Source organism: Coffea arabica, chromosome 4e (assembly GCF_036785885.1).
Source record: "Coffea arabica cultivar ET-39 chromosome 4e, Coffea Arabica ET-39 HiFi, whole genome shotgun sequence".
NCBI classification, from domain to species: Eukaryota; Viridiplantae; Streptophyta; class Magnoliopsida; order Gentianales; family Rubiaceae; genus Coffea; species Coffea arabica.
In genome coordinates, this window is record NC_092317.1 from 6,189,485 (window position 1) to 6,210,273 (window position 20,789).

At 36.3% G+C, this 20,789-nt stretch overlaps 5 protein-coding genes and 1 non-coding gene across 6 annotated transcripts; 5 read left to right on the forward strand and 1 right to left on the reverse strand.

Annotated features, from left to right (window-relative positions):
- Positions 1 to 901: 901 nt before the first annotated feature.
- Positions 902 to 2,791, forward strand: LOC113740611 (single-stranded DNA-binding protein, mitochondrial-like). The gene is made up of 3 exons (XM_027268159.2): positions 902 to 1,185; positions 1,917 to 2,017; positions 2,546 to 2,791. The coding sequence occupies exons 1-3, from the start codon at positions 902 to 904 to the stop codon at positions 2,623 to 2,625; spliced, it is 465 nt and encodes a 154-aa protein (XP_027123960.1). The 3' UTR covers positions 2,626 to 2,791.
- A 649-nt stretch (positions 2,792 to 3,440) lies between these two features.
- Positions 3,441 to 3,543, forward strand: LOC113743137 (U6 spliceosomal RNA). Its single transcript, XR_003461024.2, has one exon. It is a non-coding gene; the product is annotated as a U6 spliceosomal RNA (small nuclear RNA).
- Positions 3,544 to 4,586: 1,043 nt separating this feature from the next.
- Positions 4,587 to 6,067, forward strand: LOC113742829 (peptidyl-prolyl cis-trans isomerase CYP26-2, chloroplastic). The gene is made up of 2 exons (XM_027270825.2): positions 4,587 to 5,699; positions 5,857 to 6,067. The coding sequence occupies exons 1-2, from the start codon at positions 4,645 to 4,647 to the stop codon at positions 5,957 to 5,959; spliced, it is 1,158 nt and encodes a 385-aa protein (XP_027126626.1). The 5' UTR covers positions 4,587 to 4,644; the 3' UTR covers positions 5,960 to 6,067.
- Positions 6,039 to 11,653, reverse strand: LOC113742828 (uncharacterized). Its single transcript, XM_027270823.2, has 7 exons — positions 11,351 to 11,653; positions 10,454 to 10,679; positions 9,447 to 9,570; positions 8,958 to 9,289; positions 7,518 to 8,451; positions 6,912 to 7,105; positions 6,039 to 6,362 (listed from the first exon to the last, which is right to left on the reverse strand). The coding sequence occupies exons 1-7, from the start codon at positions 11,491 to 11,493 to the stop codon at positions 6,282 to 6,284; spliced, it is 2,034 nt and encodes a 677-aa protein (XP_027126624.1). The 5' UTR covers positions 11,494 to 11,653; the 3' UTR covers positions 6,039 to 6,281.
- Positions 11,654 to 12,328: 675 nt separating this feature from the next.
- LOC113741741 (cytochrome c-type biogenesis CcmH-like mitochondrial protein) lies at positions 12,329 to 14,184 on the forward strand. The gene is made up of 4 exons (XM_027269350.2): positions 12,329 to 12,460; positions 12,600 to 12,753; positions 13,432 to 13,563; positions 13,656 to 14,184. Exons 2-4 carry the CDS (start codon positions 12,610 to 12,612, stop codon positions 13,857 to 13,859), a joined length of 480 nt encoding a protein of 159 aa, XP_027125151.1. The 5' UTR covers positions 12,329 to 12,460; positions 12,600 to 12,609; the 3' UTR covers positions 13,860 to 14,184.
- A 723-nt stretch (positions 14,185 to 14,907) lies between these two features.
- Positions 14,908 to 15,524, forward strand: LOC113740612 (early nodulin-like protein 6). The gene is made up of 2 exons (XM_027268161.1): positions 14,908 to 15,103; positions 15,193 to 15,524. The coding sequence occupies exons 1-2, from the start codon at positions 14,908 to 14,910 to the stop codon at positions 15,522 to 15,524; spliced, it is 528 nt and encodes a 175-aa protein (XP_027123962.1).
- The last annotated feature ends 5,265 nt before the right edge of the window (positions 15,525 to 20,789 follow it).

A 20,789-nucleotide genomic window follows, 5' to 3' on the forward strand; every position in this document is an offset into this window, starting at 1 on the left:
CATGAGGACATATACCGCCTTTCCCAATGTTGTATAGCAAGAAGAAGAAATTTTTTTAAAATTTACTTGGAATACTATACTCATACTCGTATATTGTTTTGACATGTGAATTATAAATCTGAAATAACTTACTTGAATATTTAACTTTAAAAAAGTTAAGAAATAATAGGTGTCAATATAGTAACTTTTTTTTTTTTTTTTGGGTAAGTGGGAGGTCTTGAATTCAGACCTCTTACTTATAATTACAAGTGTTCATATTTCGGGAAAAAAAATTGAAAAATCAGCTGATCCAATTTAGATCAAATTTCAAAACAATGGAATTCGGAAAAATCAAAATATAATATTCGATAAAATCGTTCAAGAATGGATATTAAAAATATATTACCGATTACCAACCAAATTAGTACATTTTTTATTACTAAATATAAGATTAAATCTTAATCCTATTACTAAATACTAATTTGTAATTACTAATTAGCTAACTTAATTATAATTACACTTGGAAGTCAAATTTTGATGGAAGTTAGCGTGTTGGAGTTTAGTTTGACAATTAAATTTAGAATTCTTGTTTATTTCAATGTTGTTTAAGAATTGAGATTATGAGTTAGGGCTTAGGATTATGAACTTTTTTTTTTTTTTGCATATCATTTTTATTTGAATTAAGTTGATTGAATTTTATTAAAAACATATGAGATATTATTTTGTTACAACAATTTTTTTGAAAAAAATTAAAATATTTAAATTCACTATTGACATTTTTAATTTTGGATATTACCGAATTACTGATTTTTCAATCCAATTCACCAAACTAAAGTTTGGAAGGTAATCGAATATTATTGGTTTTAAACAATCGATTCCTTAATTACTGGAATTTTTTTAATCAAATTTTCCATTACTGGCAATGGACGCCTCTACTGATAATCTCTCTTATTTTATCATCAAACTCAACCCTTCCCCTATCAATACGGTAACTCTGCTGTCACTCTCTCCTCTTCAGAAGAAGTTAAGGAATGAGAGGGCAGTCACTCTGCTGTCGCTTGGGACAGGTGGGATTCGGAACAGTAGGAGGCCATTTGATAATGAGGAGCCTAGAGAATTTGCAGATAGGTGTGCAGTTCAATGGCACCGGGTTGCAGTTTACCCTGAGAGGTTAGGAGCGCTAACTGTGAAGCATGCTGTACCAGGGTGAGCCTGTTTGGATTTATTTAGGCTTCTGTGATTGACATTTTGCAAAGGTTATGGCTATTAAGTGTTGAAATTCTAAAAGTTATTGCATATAACATGTCAAACTCCTATGTATACTAACATGAACTTTTAATTCAATTGAAAGAGGTGAAAAGAAACTTAGAATCCAAATTAATGAAACTTGGATTATGTCCAGTGTTCTGCTGGTTTCTGAGAAACGACAGCTCATAATTGGGAATTTAATACTAAAGTGAGTCAGTTTTGTAGATTACTTGGCAGACCACCAAATTAGATGGTTTATGTTGTGGTTCGAGAATTTCACCTTTTTTTTTATTCAATTTGTTGGTGTTTGTACAACAAATCCTGCTCCGTAAGTCTTACCCCTTTAGTTGTTACTATTTTTATTGATACGAACTGGTGGTCCTTGGGCATTGTTACTATGTTTAATCAGTCTACTTTCTCATCATAGTTGATTTATTAAAGATTGTAGCCTATGGAGATTTACCTTGGCTGTTTTTCTCTGCTCTCTCTCTCTCTCTCTCTGTTTCTTTCTACTGAGTTAGCTTTGAGCACGATTCGCCCTGCACTTATACTCATCAGCATGCACTGTTCTTCACTTAACAACCATGAGCATCCCTTGCTCCCACGTGTTAGTGCATCAATCAATTGCTCACTTTCTTTTGAGTTATGGTTATATCCTTAATGTTATTGATGTTTGCATCACCTCACAGATCAGTCTTGTACGTGGAAGGAAATCTGGAGACTAAGATATTTAATGATCCGATAACTGGTCTAGTTCGACGTATACGAGAGATTGCAATACGCCGAAATGGTAAGTTTATCACCGTGTTCCCACATACTATCATAATTGCACTGTTGTTAGTTATAGTGCTTGTCTCCAGAAACAAGAAACTATGTTTATTGAAGGTACAGTATCAATTCAATCTGTTTTATTTTCTGATTTCATGTTGGTAAACTACATATTTCTGTACTTATATTGATGCTGTTTTTTCAGCTATTTGCCGCTCGGTGATTTTTTTTTTAAGGATGTTTGAAAGAAATTTTATGTATGTTAGTCTATGGTGTCTCATCTCTTCTGATGCCAAAATATGAAAGCATTTGGTCACTTGAAAACCTGACTAGACTGTTTGCATGACTGCTTAATGAATAGGATATACAGTATCTGTTAACAGATACAAATGGAGCACTCCAATTTTGCTTTTCAATTGATCTATTCCTATAAAGTTACATGTATAAAGCTTGTTCTGTCAATGAATTTTTGGAAGTTTCATTTAGTACCCAAAAAAAAAATGGTGAAACACTGATAATATGGTGAACTCTGGTTATGTGGGTCTTGTAGGTCGGCTGGTGTTTTTGGGACAAGGAAGTGATAACCAGAAACCATCACAAGGAGATCTGAGAAGTGTTGGCTATTATTAAAGCGAATCAAGTGTGAAAGCAATGGGAGGCTCTTTGAGAGAGTATTTTAAAACACTCTTGTAATTATGTTTGAGCATTGCTTAGGGAGGAGATTTGGGATGGCCAGATCAAGTCTGATTAAGAAATTGTACTATTTGTCTTGCTAATCTTGATGTCCCTTGCTGAAGTAGTCCGTGGTTGTTACTGGGAGAATATATTCCCAGTATTGCTTCTGGTTGCGTTTGATAGCCAGTTTACTTGTTAGTTGGAAAAGTACTTCTATGCTCTCTCATTTATTGATGCTGGTATTTGTTATGCTCATAGATCGTTTAACTGTGTTATTCCGCAAATCAATAGGTATATTCTTGCAATAATCTGTTGGTTTTACTTCCAGGAGGGAGAGAAGTGGTGAATGTGGTAGAGACATTAGAATGGTAGAAGAAAGCAATGATGTCTGGAACTAATTTACGAAGGGGGAGCCATTCTTTCTGCTGTACTTGCTGTTCCTTGTGTGTTATGTGCTACACATTGTTGGGGAGATGGAGACTCTTATTTAGCAGTATACCTGGCAATGGAGTAATCTTCTTGTGATATCAATTCATTGTCATATTTTAGCTCGATAGTAGACTGGATTCTAATAATCAGATCCAAATGAAGTTTGAGTTCTAGTTTCATGAATGGACGATAGGCAAGCGCACAAGTATTTGGAATTCAGGTGTTCAGTTTTTCGAGCCAGCTTTAATGGCATTCGTGTTCTATAATTGCACTCAATTCCCACATCGCCTGCGAGCAGAAAAGCCAAGCACGTTATATTTGCTCTTCGGGCAGCAACCAACGTCCCTTCGGTGACATCCGATAAAATTGGAACGATACAGAGAAGATTAGCATGGCTCCTGCGCAAGGATGACACGCACAAATCGAGAAATGGTCCAATTTTTTTGGGCTTTCTCCTGCTGATTTTGGTCCAAATTTTTTTGGGCTATTTTACAGTGAGTGTTAAACTCAATGACCCGGCTTTTCTGTGATGATTGTGGGCTGTGTTGCATTGTGTGTCAAATATTCCGCGACTTTGGACTGCTCTGTTCAGCGTCAGTCTTTGCACTTGCGAAATTCAGCTATTTTTGCTTTTCTTTTTCTTTTCTTTTTTCTTGGCAAAAATCTAGTTTTGCCTTAATCAATAGAAAGACTTATTAAATCTTACTGTCGATGTAAGAATTGAACTGATAAGCGAGTCGTAAGAACTCTTGTAAGCGATTTATGATATCATAAACCTGTTTTGACTCGTGATGATAATCGAAGCTGAATTCATTCAAATTTTTTATTGTCAAAAAAAAAAAACTTGGTATGGCTCAAGTCCAAAGAAGAAAGAAAGTTATCCGATGGATCCTTAAATTTACGGGTTCATCACGACCTCGAGTTTGGACTAAAAAGTAGGAACCAGTTAGACTATGATGCCATCAAAAACAGTACATATAAAATATCTGCAGCAACCCCCTGGTTCTTTAAGAACCGCGTGTTACATGTATTACAGCAGGTAGAACTTAATTTTTATTCAATGAATGCAAAAATCGTTAATAAAGTTTTTTGCAACTTATATTTGGCTTTATTAGTTTTTTTTTTTCCTGAGCAGATCGCGTTATTATCCTAAAAGGGACAAGCAACAATATCACTTGTCATGTGCTTCAGTTATTGTGAATGGCACTCCATTTACTCTGCAATTTTTGCAAAATCACTTTAACAAAATGGACTATCATTAGCAATAGCTGAAGTGGCAATAGCAGTAATTATCCCACTGCAAATTTGAAAGTCCTCATGTAATTTTCATTAAGCAAAAACTTGATTTCCTTTAATTGGGCCACATTCTGGTGGTCTATTGCTTCCGAGTTCAGAAAAGTCGGCAAAACTAGATGGCCCAATAGGAAAGAGCTTGCTGACCTGACGATACTGAATTCGAAGCGATCAACTTTCCTGGCTTATGGCTTGGTTTCTCCTTTCCTTATCCACAAAATCAGTCTCTATGGAGGAGAAAACAGACATATCATGATTTATGAAAGTTATTGGAGAAACACCAGCAGAAACAGAGCTAGAATACAACCGAATCAAATGTGGTCAAGTCAGAAACTGATGCAGTACTCACCCCAGTTACTTCAACCCCCAGCACTACCTCCTTCGCAAACTCAAACCACAAGTATCAAGCAATGCTGTAAAGTCTCACGCAGAGAACTTGCAATTTGTACCAACTCATCTTTGCTATTACTCTTAGGCTCACAGACGGTGGAGCCATTGCACCATTCAAGAGCAAGAGCGGAGGAAATTGAGGATACAAGTAAAGAAACTGAACAACTTGTGGAAAGTGAGGAAAATGAAGTTCCTAGGAACACTGAACTTGTGGAAAGTGAGGTTGCTCCTCGAAACACCGAACAACCAGTCGAAAGTGAGGATGATCCTCAAAAAACTGAACAACTTGCCCCAGAAGACGATTCAAAGAAAACTGCAGATCCCTGTGGAGAACAAAATCCAACCCAGAGGGCATTTCTTGAAGTGTCAATTGATGGCGTGCCTCTTGGTAGAATTGTGATCGGGCTATACAGTGATAGTGTTCCATTTGGTACAGCCCGATTCAGTGATCTTGTCAGTGGTGCAGCGGGCATTAGTTATAGAAGAAAAGAATTTGTTAAGATCACGCCAAACTATGTCCAACATAGTGGAGTGAGATCATATGGTGTTGATGCTGAGCTTGCGAGGAAGGCTGGAAGCAATTTGGCTGCTGACAGACTCACAGATGAATGGGAGAAGCAGTATGCGGCTTGTCCAGGGACAAAGAATTTGGCCAAAAGCATTGGCATTGTAGTGAGGGATCCTTCAAAACCACCACCCAAGTTGAAATTGATTGCACGCAAAGGGAAGCTAGAGATTGATCAAGAAAAGGTGGGAGCGGATCCTAATGGGACAGAATTTGTCATTGCTATTAAAGACTCGCCTGAACTAGATGCATCAACATTAGTGATTGGAAGAGTATTGGAAGGAATGGACGTTGTTGAGAAGATTAGCCAAGTGAAGACAGTACAGGAGAATACCAGTTCTCCCTATTTCAGGTACCTGTTGTACTCTCTCTGCCTAACAATACCAACATGACATTACATAGATGAGCAACTCTATGCACACACAATAGGACAAATAACATACAGCAAATGATCATTTTCCTAGATACAATTTGAAATTAACATTTCTTCTTTATGAATTGCCCACCAGGGTAGCAAAGTTGATAGGAGACAAAAGGGCTGTTGTAGCAGAGAGAGGCTTTAATCGACCATACTCAAAGGTGTTGATTACCAATTGTGGGTTGATAAAATGAATGAAGCCCCTATAGATCACTTATTTCCATTTTGTAATAGAGGACAAGATTGTGCGGGGAAATTCTTTCACATTGATGATTCTCAGTAAATTTTTGTGCTGTCATAAATTGGAGTTATGCATACATGGACAGTACAGCTGCAATCGCAACAAGCTGAAAATAATGAAAAGCTATTACACTCATCCTTAAAAGGAAATCTTTAAATTCAAGTAGGCAAGAAAAACTAGAAAAGCTAAGTATGCATACGTAAGTGTGCTTTCCTGATTAGCTCTGCAATCTCACAATCATTTGACATGCTACAAAGTCAACACTATCCCAGGCACTAGCTCGCATGAGTATGCTTCGTTCTTTTTACAGGTGGGGAACTGAAAAGCTTTCTGATTGAAGCAATTGGATCATCCACCTATATCAAAGAGAGGACATAAGAATGCATTTGACACTTATACATTTACAAAGGAGGAAGCCAAGTAGACAGAGAAAATTAAATAGGCTAAGACTGCGGCTACAAGACAAAGAATTCACCCAACAAGCATTTCAGTTTGGAACCGTATCTCAAATGGGTTTAGGTAAAATTTTACATTCTAGGCTGAGTCATTTGAGACTAAGATGAAAACTGGGTGCAGCAACTAAGAAGCAAATTGATACAGATGCTGTACGTGATGCTCTTATTATCTTGGATCACAACATTGAAATGATAGTAACTAACTATTCCAAGTGTTATGCATACTCATATACTGTACAAGGTGAACCAAGTAGCATAAAATTCTATGATTAGGAGCATAATTCAAGATGCTTGTTTAGCTACAGCAGATTGAAGAGTACCAACCAGAAAAATACATGTACCAGTAAACCAAAATTGCAGACCACGATAAACACCAAATGCGAACTATACTCTCTAATTTTGGCATGCATATTGTAATTACTGCTGCTATTGTATCACTTCGTCATTTACCTCAATTAAGGAAGATGGTGGATTTTCAGCAAAGGACTCCGAGAATTCTTTATGGCGTTGTAAAGCAGACAGAGTTTGTTTCCATCCAGGAGCAGAATTACCAATGGATGCAATCCACGGACAAAAAAGTTTGTGCTGCCTGATCGGATCGAACTCCATCGAGTTGTGCAGTGATTCTTGTTCTGGATTCCTTCCTGTAGAACAGCAGATAAAAAGCTTACCAATATTTTTCAGACTAAGAACTAACCTCTGAACCCTCTAGAAGTAGACCAGATAAAATATCAGTAACTACTTTTTTTACATCAATTGCTAGACAGTCAAAATAACATGAAAGTAGGAAATGGGTAAGAACCTTTACAGTGTATTATATATGTTAACATACCAGGACACATATCATGCTTCACATATAGTATGATGTTATATGCATCTGGGAAAACACCATTCAATATCATAAAATGTTCAAGGTTGATATGACAATTTCTCTTAATTAATGGGTACAGAAGCAAAAATCATAGAAAGACCAGAAAAGAAGACACTATTTTTTTCTTTGTCAAGGTAAAAGTTCAGAACATGAGACACTGCAAAAAACAAAGATAGCTCTTTTACCCAAACTAGTGTGAGGAACATTGCTGTCTCCAGCCTGCCCTCCAGACTCCACAGCATTGTTACTTTCCTTATCACCTGGCAAGTTGTCATTTTTGCATGTGGCAGTCTCAACGACCATCCCAACATTATTTTTGACATTACAGCTGGAAAATTCCCCAATTTGTGACCTGTTACAGTCCTCGACTACAGAATCAACTGTCTTGGCACTACCCACATTTTTTACTAGCATGTCAGCACTACCCAAACCTCCTCCTACAACCTCCATGTTTTCAAGTTGTTTTTCATTATTGGAAACTGGTTCACCAACTTGATCATTTGCCTGTTGCGATGTATTCCCTTCCACCAATGCCATTTCTTGGTCTTTACAGACCATATAGTTGGTGGAAAATCGAGCTCTCAAATTCCGTCCAATCAGAGGCAAAGATATAGTTGCTCTATAATTTTGCTTTGCAGGTGGAGGACCACCAGCAATTGTCAAATTCAAAGTACATGTTTTCTCATTTGAAGATGTAGAAGCCGCAAAATCATTACGACCCTCATTGCTGGAAAAGGAGCTCCCAGGAGCACTATTCTTGGATTGGGGAGTATCATTTTGACCATCAACTTCAGTATATCCAACCAACCTCAGAAACTCTATAGGTTGTGGAACTGAAGAAAAAGCCCACAAACCAATACTAGCACCACAAAGCCTGCACTCAAAGACAACGGAATTGGGTTCATAGAGAACTCTCTCAGAAGCCTGAGAATCATTAACAGCCTCCAAAACCCCTTTAGCAGAGGAACGGATGACACTCAGATTAAGCTTATCAGAGGCTAGATGAGGTTGATTTGCCAAATTTACATTGTTGCTAGAATCTTCTTTTCCAACCTTGCAATCAACAATATAAGGTAATGAATGAAATTCCCAGCCAAAAAGACTGATTAGCTTTTGTGCCTGCAAAATACAATGTTCATGTTAATAAACATCATAAGATAGAAAATTCTAGAAGGTTAACCAACTAACATAATGTTAGTACCAATACAAATCATGGACCCGTTCAGTTCAAACCAAAAGCAAAAGTCACACTGCTAACAAATACAAGAATCCGGGAGTAGCACTATTATTAGCTGGTCAAGAAAGTGAAATTGAAACAAGCTCATGACAGATGACTCCAAAGGATCTGTCTGACTCTGTTTGTGTATGCATAAACACACATTAAATGGATAGCTTCTTAGCATTCCATCAAATATACAATTTAAACAAGCTTTGAGCTTCAAGATTGTAGATCGTAACAAAAAATAAATGTAATGGGCAGAAATTGATGAAGCAGCTAACAAATACTGGCATTAAAAGACAATCGAGCTGCTGAAAGTCATGCAAAATGGCTGAAGACTATTCTTTACAGTAAGATATTAAATATCCCTCTACAAGTGCATCACTTGCATACGTAATGTTTGAACCTGATAGTATGAAGCAGAAGATGCTGAAGGAGGGTTATTTATGAGACTTCTACTAGCATCAGCAGATTTATTCTTCTCCGCACCTGAAGGTCCTCCAAAAAATTGCTCCAGCTGAGGGCTTCTTATGTAATCAATGGCGGAAGGTGAAATGATTGGGAGAGCTGAAAGCTGCAATAAAGCTGAACACCTTTTTTTATAGTCATCAACTAAAACAGCAGTTGGCTTTGGGGGAAACTCTGCAAGTTTTTCGTCACAGATATTGTCCACCCATGGGCAAAGTAGTTTGTGCCCAGTATCTAGCTTCAAACTGAATACCAAGGCTGCCTTCTCAACTGGTAATGAGTCACCAGGAACACAGTAGAAGAGAACCAAAAAAGAAAGAAAAGATATCAGAGAGAAACAAAGAAATGAGTTGCTTCACAAATCAGCTACAACATGAAGAATAATTTGCCCTCCACATAGCAGAATGGTAAAGAGAATCGTGCTTACCTTGTTGCTGTGTCCAAGACGATGGAGTAGAAAAAAGAAGACGTGCACCACATGATTCACAGGCAAGGGTATCCATATCCACATTGATCCAACCCCTCCTAGTGCAATTCACTGCACTAATTGTCTGATATTGATGGAGAGAATTAATTTTCTAATTCTGGCTTGTCTTCCAGAGTTTGATGGAAAGAGAGACAATAAAGGCAAACAATACCAAGAAATATATGTCTTACTTTCAAATGGAGAAAGGTCATATTTGTAAGAATTTAATCCAATTTACATACAAGAAGTTTGGAACTGCAACATAACCCATATCTTAAGTCCACTTAAATATTTATGGTACCAGATATTATCTCTCTACAAGCTGTACTTCAAATCCACCAGTACATCCATAGCTAAATGTACAAATATGCTAAAAGGATGTTTTGGTAAGTCTGGAAAATCTCACCTAATTTTCTGGACAAGTCTCTTTGAAAAGATGAACCACAGTGGATTCTAAATGTGGTGTATATATCGGTGATGTGGGAATGATGGAGTTTTACAAAATATAAATTTCTGGTTTCATGAATATGGAGAAAAATGGGTGACAGAATGTATGATGTTATGAGCACCACAATGGCCACTAAAGGCAAACATCCAGGTTGAAACAATTTTGACAAATGATGCTATAATTATATGGCAAAGTGGATCAGCTTATGGAGCTTCTAGCATCTCATTAAAATAGGCAAGATTACTTTATGCTGTAACAATGAAATGTTGCCACGCCTCATTGATCTTGTTGTGGATATCTCATGGAAGTTTTATCAATTCTCAACTATCCGAAAAATTTTGCGTACTAGAATTGGAGTTATAACTTGGATCAGGAAAATTTAGACAAAACTTTAACAGCCAATGCCCATGATTGATATTTGACAAGAAAAGAATTAAGTCTTGCAATTTAGAACCAATCATCCAAAAAAAAAAAAAAAAATCCAATTCCCATTGCAGAGAGCAGGCTCTGAGATTTGTACCTGTGGTTTAGCAAACCAAGTCATGGACTTGAAAGTAGACAACCTCCTAAATAGATCATCACGGTTCCATGGTCTGCAAGATGGAGCTTGTATTGAACCACTTGAACCGGATGACACCTGCATTTCCTCAGTTGGATTTAACCTCGATTTTGGACCAAGTATGCCCAATGCAGAGGATACATTCGGCCATTTCTTGCCTTTCAACCACCGAACTCCATCAGCACTACTGTTTTAACCAATTTTGTCAAAAAAAAAAAAAAAAAATCATTGGCAACAAGTTTCACTCTCTCTGGTTGTAGCAGTCCAATTCTTATTGACAAACACAAACACACAAAAGAAATGCAAGATCAATTTCCTTGCTTGGAGGTATCCAATTCTTTTTGCTTGAAGCAAAAAAAAAATAAAATTGAAATACATGCACGCACACAACAAACACACACAAAACACTCCCTTTAAAGGTACATTTTGGTATTTCAGGTAGAAGCTTCTATTTTAACCACTCAAACACAGTATCATACTCTACAAACAAGAAAAAATCAACCAAAGTTATACAATATTAATAATTAATATTTCGGCTTTATAGCGCTTATGCATCAACATTTCAGTTATCAGCCAAAATCATACATTGGGTTTGTTTGGATAGTGTATTATTTGAAATATTATTTGGAATAATTACTGTAGCAACATTTCAGTTCACAATAACTTCGAAATCCAAACAAGAAAAATTAAAATACAGAGAAAACAACGAAGTGACAACTTCAGCAGCTAAAGTTCACTTTCAACCAAAAGGAAAAAAAAAAAAAAAAGAGTACATAAAAGAGCAATGAGAAGCCGTTGATAAAAAATTGTGAAAGAGTTATATAAAGAGAATTAACGAGGAAAGCTGAAGAAGAAGACCTGGTGGTGGTGGAAGCAGAGGAGCCGTTATTATTATGATGATTATTATCGCTATTATTAGGCTTGGATTTGGTGGTGGCGGTGGTCGGAGATTCCGGAAACAGCCTCTCTAATATTGCTTCGATTCTCTTTTGTGCCGCCATCTCTCCTTATTGCTAAATTTTTTGGCCTGAGAAAAAAAAGGCTCAAAAGAATCTGGACATAATAGAATTTACTTGGATTTTGAAGAGCTAAATATGGTAGTAAATTGCTCCGGCAGCGCGCCACCCCAAAGTGAAGCTGTTAAATTAATGAGCTGTCCATCGGAAAATTTTTTGAAATCTTTTTTTTTTTAAACCACATTTGCTAATTACATTTTTATCTAAAATAAATTACATTACAAAAACTATTATAGTATACAGAATTTGTGGATAAAAAAAAAAGATTTTGATGGTAATAATTATTATAATTATAAAGAAAGAAAGAGAGAGAGAGAGAGAGAAGATTCTAGTACTATATAAACATACACAGAAATATATTTATTATTTTGATATCAAAAGTTTTTCTTTCATTCAATTATAAGGTTTTGGGAAAAGTTTTAGTTAGGCATTTGTTTGAAATTTTTTTATATTTCTAGTCGATTTTTTTGTCATAATTTTCCTAAAATTTATTTCTTGGTTCAACTATTTCATTCCCTTAAAGAAATATTTTAATCACATTCATAAGTGGATTCAAGTATTATTGTATTTATTTTATTTAAGAACTTCAAGTATTGGTATTATTGCTTCAAAATTGTTAACATTATACCATGTTTTGTCAACCTATTATTTATTTATTTATATTAGACTTAGTTGGACCTTTCTAATGAAGCCCAATAGTCGTATGGTGTTCTTGGACGCTTGGACCTGACAATGGAAAGGTCCAACAGAGAGTGTATGACAGTATGGGGTTGTATCAACTAACAATTCTTTTTTATCCTTAGCCCAGCCCAATTCAAAGTGCAAGTTCAAGCCCGTTTCTTAATGCAGTTTTTTTGTGCCTCAGCTAATCGATCTATCTCTCTCCCTCCGTCTCTCCTCGGCGGGGCAATTCGGAACTAGTACGCCTTCGGTGGTGAGATTGGCTATTCAGGTAAGTAATACTATACAGTGATTTCAGCATTGCCTTTAGATTAAACCTGTTTCTTAAGTTTAGATTCTAAGTTCAATGGGTGCTTAAATTTACAAGTCTATTTATGAAATGAATTTCTTTTGGGAATAAAATCGAACAGGTGGAGGGCAATGGAGAGCGAAGAGGATGCAGTGAAGAAAGAACGGGTAGTGGAAGCTCGAGCTAGAAACATTAGTCATAATGTGAGGTGTACGGAATGTGGGAGTCAGTCCATTGAAGATTCTCAAGCTGACATTGCCATTTTGCTCAGAAAGGTATCCCATTTTCTCCTCCCAATTAACACAACACTCCCCACCAAGTTAAATTCATTCACTGTGGATATTTATTCATGAGCCAAAAAAAATTTTCCGGAGGATATCGTAAATTTAAGCAATTTTGAGTTTAGTAGTTGTAGGTGTACTTTAATTTAGTCTGCTGAGTCGAATTGTATGCACGGATATTTTGAATTGACTCTTTGTAATGTTAATTATATAGAGCCTTCAAGGAGCTTTGCGGACCTATTTTTTTATAAGCAGGGTGTTGTGAACTTAACTAGCGTTCATAGCATTGCAAGATTTTACTAGTTAATTTTTTGGTGGGGTGTCTGTGGCAGATAATCTCAAACTGGTGCATAGCTGGTTTTTTGCCCTGTCCATTCTTGTCGGTTATGGGATAGGTTTGGCTTATGCAGTGATAATCTCAAACTTGTTTATGGATTATCTGGTGTGCTTCTTATTCTGTTTATTTAGATGCATTTTGTTCGGTAGTTATGACCAGTTTTCAAACAAAAGACACTGAGGAGTTCCTACCATCTTTCTTCTGTTTGGTGGTGTTGTTTACATACTCTTCTTGCATTTTACCAAAATTTTATCTAGCCACTTGCTGCATTTGTTTTCTTATTTATGCTTCCATAACCTCACTCGGAGCTGTATTGTTTACGTTACCTGTTGTAGTTAATTCGGGATGAAATCCGGTCTGGTAAAACTGACAAAGACATCTACAAAAAGCTTGAGGATGATTTTGGTGAGACGGTGCTTTACGCACCAAAATTTGATATGCAGACTGCTGCTTTATGGTTGTCTCCGGTCTGTAACTCTCACTACCATTGGCGCGCCCCCTTCTTTATTTTAGGGTTCTATGGAAATTGATCACTTATTTTGAACCTTTTCTCAAACAGATTTTAGCTGCGGCTGCTGCTGGAGGCATATGGGCTTATCAAAGGCATAGACAAAAAACAAATGTGCACATTATGGCTCTGAACCTAGTTAGAGGAGTTCCATTGACCCCAAAGGAGAAAGAAACTATGCTCGATGTTCTCACACCACCCCCTCCCGAAGGAATCACTTCTTCCTTTTGGTGGAGGAGGTGGGTTGGTCGATGAAGTTTCTCGCCTGCATCACATTCACTAGATGTGCTGAACTCCTCGGACTTGAATTATCACATTACCCGGAGCTGGCAACTAACTAATATGCATGCAGGAGAAATGGTCCCTGGCCAAAGTTTCCACTGACTTGTTTCGAGATTAGGAGAAGTATTTTGATTTGTCAAGTTAGTGAAAGTGTTGGAGTTAACTGGTTGTATATGAAATGTATTTGGTACCATACAAACTTAGCTGATGGTTATGCTAATCATGTGTGTCATTGCCATTTGAGCTGTTAACATTTGTGATTCTTAAATTAAAGGTTGCAGGATTGATTCTAGTGAAATACGTTCAAGCATATTTCAGTGTGCTGCTAGTTTTGCAGTCTTTGGGGATTGATTATTTCTGAAGAGCATCATGATGGGCTCCAATATTTACTCCCGGATAGATATTGTAAAATGTGCGGGGATGCGATTTACCAGAGAAGAAAGATTAAAGCATAGTTAGCGAATCCATCAAAACCGTTCACGTTAACGATTTACCAGAGATCGAATATCTTTTTCCCACCCTTGGTAAAAGTTAAATTAATCTTCTTCTTGGTGTCCCATGTCACCACCTATTGACTTCAATTACTTTTTTCGTTCTTGAAAAAAGTAAAAATTTTATAAGAAACGTGCTAAATAAAATTTCATGGGCTTTTCTATCTTTTTTAGTCGTTCAGCATTTGATATCAAAAGATTTACTCATATTGGCATGTAAAAAGTAAATAAAATCCACATATTGATGAAAAAAAAAACCAAGCTTCTAGTTCTAGCCAGCCTTGTACAAGTTTGAATTGGTCAAGTTAAACTTGAAAAACAGTTACACCAAGTCAAAGATAAGCCCTCCCTAAACTGTTGCAGCCACCACTCCAACATGCGCCATAACTCCCTCCTAATCCCGCTCCACAACCTTCCTCTCTCCTTTTTAAGTCCAGCTTAGTACTCAAATTTCTTCACATTTACACTTTTCACATCAAGAAACTCATACAAGCAAAGAGCTCCCTCTTGAAAGTCCAAACAAACCAAAAATGGCTTCTTTCTTCCAAAGTTTCTCGACATGTTTCCTCCTAGTATCCATCTTCACTTCACTCCATTTCTTAACAGGGATTTCGGTTGAGTTCGACGTTGGTGGCAACACTGGCTGGGTAATTCCTCCTTCGAAGAACGATGATCTGTACAATGACTGGGCTTCCAAAAACAGATTTAAAGTCAATGACACCCTAAGTAAGTACTTGTCAATTCTCCATTTCATTAAACTTTTTTCAAGTAGTAATTGAAACTCAATGCAAATACACGTATACATGCATGTGTAGTTTTTACGTACAAGAAAGACTCTGTTATGGAAGTGACCAAGGAGGAGTATGAGAAATGCCGATCGCTGCATCCTATGTTCTTCTCCAACAATGGCAACACAATCTATGCATTGGACCGATCGGGTCTGTTCTATTTCATCAGTGGGGTTTCAGGACACTGCGAGAGAGGCCTCAAGATGATAATCAAGGTCTTGGATGTAGAAAGCACCCCTCAGTCTGCAAATCAGACGGCAAATACATCATCTCCTGCAAAAAGTGCTGCGGCTACGTATTTTGGAACTAGTATGATGATGGTTATTTTGGCAGTGTTAGGGGTGATTATTGTCGTTTAATGCTTGATCCCATTTTGTGATTAGTTTAGATGGATAAATGGATATGATAGCTAGCAATCAGGAGATGATCTTTTAACTCCTGAATTTGTTTTCTTGAATTGAAGAATGTTTTGGTTCTGATTACGACGCATGCTTGCATCTATCTGGTTGGAAATTAATGTGATGATTGATTATTGAGGTTGGTAGTATCAGTGCATTTAGATATTTGGAGCAAGAGTCTTGTTTGGATTTTGCAAGGCAATAGCAGAAATGTCTCCCACATTTTGCAAAAAAAAAAAAAGAAGAAAATCTATTTCTTCCCTGCATAGACCCCAAAATAATAATTATAAGGGAAGCATTAACAAGAAACAAAAGCAGAAATGTCAGATTTCACCATACCAGCAGAAATGCAGAATAATAGATAGAATCATAAGCCCTTAATCCCCTTCTTAATTGCTAAAGCAAAGTTAGAGAACCATTTTGTTGCAAGAAATTTCTGCATGTGCTGTTCTGCTCTGCTAGTACTCTTGAGCTGGACCTTGCGGAAACCACATGAAAAGCTATCCCTTGATGTGTGAAATTCCCGAGCTTTCGAGTAAAAAGCAAAGGAACCAGGAAGCTGTCGAGCAAAAATGCTCTTCTGAATGCTATATGCTCCCTGCGACTGTAACCCAGAAAAAATATGTTTTAGCTTTTCAATCAGTGGAAGAGGAAGGGAAGTTTCAACACATCATGATATGTGACAGCACTTCATGAGATGAAAGTATGTTCACCTAAACATAAACATGCATGGTATTTAAAGACCACTCTTCCTTACATACTTCATCACATCTAACTAGCAAGAAGATAACTTGCATGGTCTTTGAAAATCAGTCATCCTTACATATGCATGAAGATAACTGCGAAGTCGTGCAGAAGGCAGCATGGCATGTTTCATACCACGATCTGCATTGTCAAGAAGCAATAACTAGTTTAGCGAATGAGTTCTCACAATTACTTCTATTTTATAGAATAGAAATTCTTAAAGTGAAAGTGATTGAGCCAGGGGTTAATCACCTTGGATGACGTGAATGGAATTCTCTCTCTCATCCAAGACCACTTTTACTGAAGTTCTGCAACACAAAAGTAGAAAAAAAAAATCATAGCAAGAATGAAACACTATGCCCAACTTACTTACATATCAAAAGCATTTAATTTAAAAAACCATGCTTTTGTGGAGGTGCTTGCAGTTTAATTTGGATTAAGTGAACAGCACAAATCATAAGGCTTCAGAAATTCGTAATGTTCAAAATTTAAAATGCTCTTTGAGATCAGCTTTACAGGGTGATGGAAGGTTAATGTCAAAAGCATGAATTTGAGGCTTTATACAGCTCCATGTGACTAATTCAAGCTAGTTTACAGACAAGACAAAGAGACCATTGGTATTTTTAATATTTGAAAATAAGACAGGAGACTTATTGGTATAGTGACAGGAGATTTGTTGGTATAGTGAACTTCTAAGTGTAATATGACTTTCTAGACCTGTTGATAAACAATAATTTCTTAAATGATGCCCTTCTAATCGCATATATACTTTGACATTTTCAGTGCTGATTAGGTGCTTATTTGACTTATGTGGGATATTAGTACTTAGGTTACTTGTGTTTATTTCTCCCGTCTCTATCCTTCGTATTTTATGAATTCCTATTAACTGTGTACTTCATATGCCAATGGATGCTTAGAAAGCCTGTAGTCAGGAAGTTAAACGATGAACAGAGTGCAGCTTTGGCACGGTTCATTCATGGTAAAAGACGCTACTCTTCTGCTGTGCCACCATTTCACAGGGTAGTTGTGCATGGTGATCCCTTTGCTGGAGTTAAAGCAGTGAAAGGAACCGCCGGAAGGGTGCAGCCGATGAGGAACTTAATGAGGTGGACTGCTAATGAGTTGGTTACGAAGAGAATCATTAGGAGGATAAGAGGTGTTTAATCGACGAAATCTTGACTCGGCAATGGTGACAGGAATGGCTTGATCCGCATTTTGTTTTTGTTCCATGTGGACAACTTCGCCCAAGGAACTGAAGAATAGTAACTTTGTGGTCAGATTTAAGTTTACTAATCTTGTTTGCTTCTGCAGTATATCTTGATTCATCGCCGGTTAAGCTGTGTTGTTATTCTCTCCCTGGATCAGATTCAAATAGCCAAGAAATCTTTTTTATGTTTGACATATAAGAGATACATGGGCTCGCTTTGGTTGGTTTTGAAGCCTTGTAGTGCACAGTTATTGTGAGAAAAACGGAACGAATGCTGCAGAAGAAAATCAGCAATTTTAAACAATAACTACTCTATTGCAGGACATTGGACGGGGGTTCTAGACTGAAAGCTGAAGTCTTTGTATTCTCTTGTACTTTTTCTCAATGGACCGCTTGAGTCCAATAATTTACAGTCGTTAGCTGGGAATTTGGTCTTTCATAAAAAAAGTTGTAAGGAATTTTCTAATTGTTATCAACGGGCACTTGTTAATACATTTGAATTCCACTCGATAAATATATGCAATCATAATTATTGTGATAATTATTGCTCTCTCTCTCTCTCTCTATAAAGGTGATTACACTGTGTTCACCAAAAAATACTTTACATTTTCGCTTGTTTTGATAATATAATGTTGCAGGCACTAATTACTAACTATAATTGCCTTACCTTGTGACTAAAACATCTGCAAGGTGATTTTTCAGAAAATAATTGATAAAGGCATTATTAGTTGAATAATTACATTGGACATGTTTTTAGATGTAAAGCAAACTATGGTTAAATATCTCATTTCAAAATCCACGCATTGTGAGCATTTTTTTCATTGGTTATTATATGCTTTTACATATAACTAGAAAAATCCACATGCTCGTTACAAACTATACGTAATAGAAAAACAAAAAACATAAATAAAACATACATTTTGGTCTTGAATGTTGTTACAACAAATGTTCATGTAGATAAAAACTTGTCTAAGTGACCATATAAGGGGGAAGGGATGGGATAGATGGTATCGGGGAAGGAGTGTAAGTGAAAAGTCTTACTAATTATGATACAATAACATTATTAGTTATGTGGCCTTACATTTATGCATAATAAATTCTTGTTTTGCATTCCTTGAATTTCTTTTTGGAATAGTTGTTAGAAAATCTAATTAGAATGCAGCGCCTCTTAATTCCATGAGGTTCTTTTCCTTCTTCCTCTTGGGGTGATCGTCATCTGAGTCACCCTCATAAGACGAGGAAGAGGACTCTTCAGGCTGTTTTCGAGAAGACTCAGCCCTATCCTTACCTTTCATATGCCTGACAATCTCTTCAAAGAGCTCTGGACCTCTACATGAGGTTGTGAGTTCTTTGGGATGTCCTGATCCCTTAGATCGGCTGTACAATCTCCGGAAGTTTGGGGGTTCTGATTTCCACGATTAGAGCGAGTCTTAGCTATTACAGAGTAGAGCAGCTATATTCACTTCGTTCCCACAGACGACGTCAATTGTAGAGTCACGATTAAAACTCGCGAGAAGACTGGAGATTGGCAAACTCTAATTCGGGTTTCCTATATGAGATCAAGAGCAAAGGCGAGGCTATTCCTCCGATTTGACTTTGATACTTAAGTTAGCAAGAGTTGATAGTTTGGGAGCAAGAGTTGATAGTTTGGGAATAAATTACCGAACAGGAGGGCTAAGAAGCAATTGCCTCTAGGGTTCAGGAAGAGGGATATTTATAGTAGAACTTGAGAAGCATCCTTGAGGTTCGAACCGCATTGATGAGATAGAATGCGGCGATAGATCAGTTATAGGTCTACTGTTGCAGGAGCATAGGCCTGCAAAAGATGGATGTTATCGAGAGAAGAAATGTAAGCGAGAGGTCCCAAATTTGAAACCTCCCACTTATACTAAAAAAAGAAAAAGCTACTAAACAATAACATTATTAGTTAAGTGGCCTTATGTTTATGCATAATTATAAATTCTTGTTTTGCATTCCTCAAATTTCTTTTTGGAATAGTGGTTAGAAAATCTAAAGTTTTTCAATTGAAGAATGAAAATATTTAAAATTTACTTCTGGGCACATATCTCAATCAACTCAAGTTTATGCATGTAAAAACATACTACCTCTTGTATTATCATTTTAAGTACCCCTAACGAAATGAATGATGTTTAAATAGAGTATTATTTAAAATAACTATTGTAGCACTTTTTGCGATGTGATGTATATAAGATATAAAGATAGTTAAAAATATAAAAAGATGGGTTAGAAAATATGTTTATAATGTAAGTGAAATATTATTTGAAAAATTTTGTTATCCATTCATGTCTCTAAAATTGTTGGTAACATAGTTGGATTTGACAAGAATCAAGTACTTTGGATTTGCCTTAAAGAGGGCGGGATGGGATGAATGGTATCTGGGAAAGAAATGTAAGTGAGAGGTTCCGAATTCGAAACCTCCTACTTAAACTAAAAAAAAAAAAGGCTACTATACAATAACATTATTAGTTAAGTGGCCTTACGTTTATGCATAATTATAAATTCTTGTTTTGAATTCCCCAAAATTCTTTTTGGAATAGTTGTTAGAAATATACTACATATCTCAATCAACTCAAGTTTATGCATGTAAAAACATACTACATCTTGTGTTATCATTTTAAGTACCCCTATCGAAATGAATGATGTTTGAATAGAGTATTATTTGAAATAATTATTGTAGTATTTTTTGTGATGTGATGTATATGAGATAAAAAAGTAGTTAGAAATATAAAAAGGTAAATTGAAAAATATATTTATAATACAAGCGAAATATTATTTGAAAAAATTTGTTATCCATTCATGTCGTTGGTAACATAATTGGATTTGAAAAGAATCAAATACTCTGGATTCACCTTAATAAATTGTACTCTAGATGCTAGTCATAATAGCTCCTATTAAAAATTATTTTCAATTAATGAGAGAAAGGAATACATTATACACACATTTCTACTTGAAATAATTGAGAGCTATCTTATATATTGATAATGACTGAATGGAGTTTAAACTTTGATAGCCAAAAAACCAAAAGAAAAACGAATTATTGTTAAAAAGGAAAAGAGATCCTTGATGGCTCCAACAATGTATTTATAATGCTGTTCAATTTGTCTGTTTTCTTTCTCGCAATACTGGATTAGAATGCCTTCTTTAACCCCATCATATGTGGTGCCGTAGCTACATCATATAATTTGGACACATTAGAAAATTTCAAAACTTCTTATTTACTTCAAAATGCATGGGTAGAAAGCACAATTAGCTGA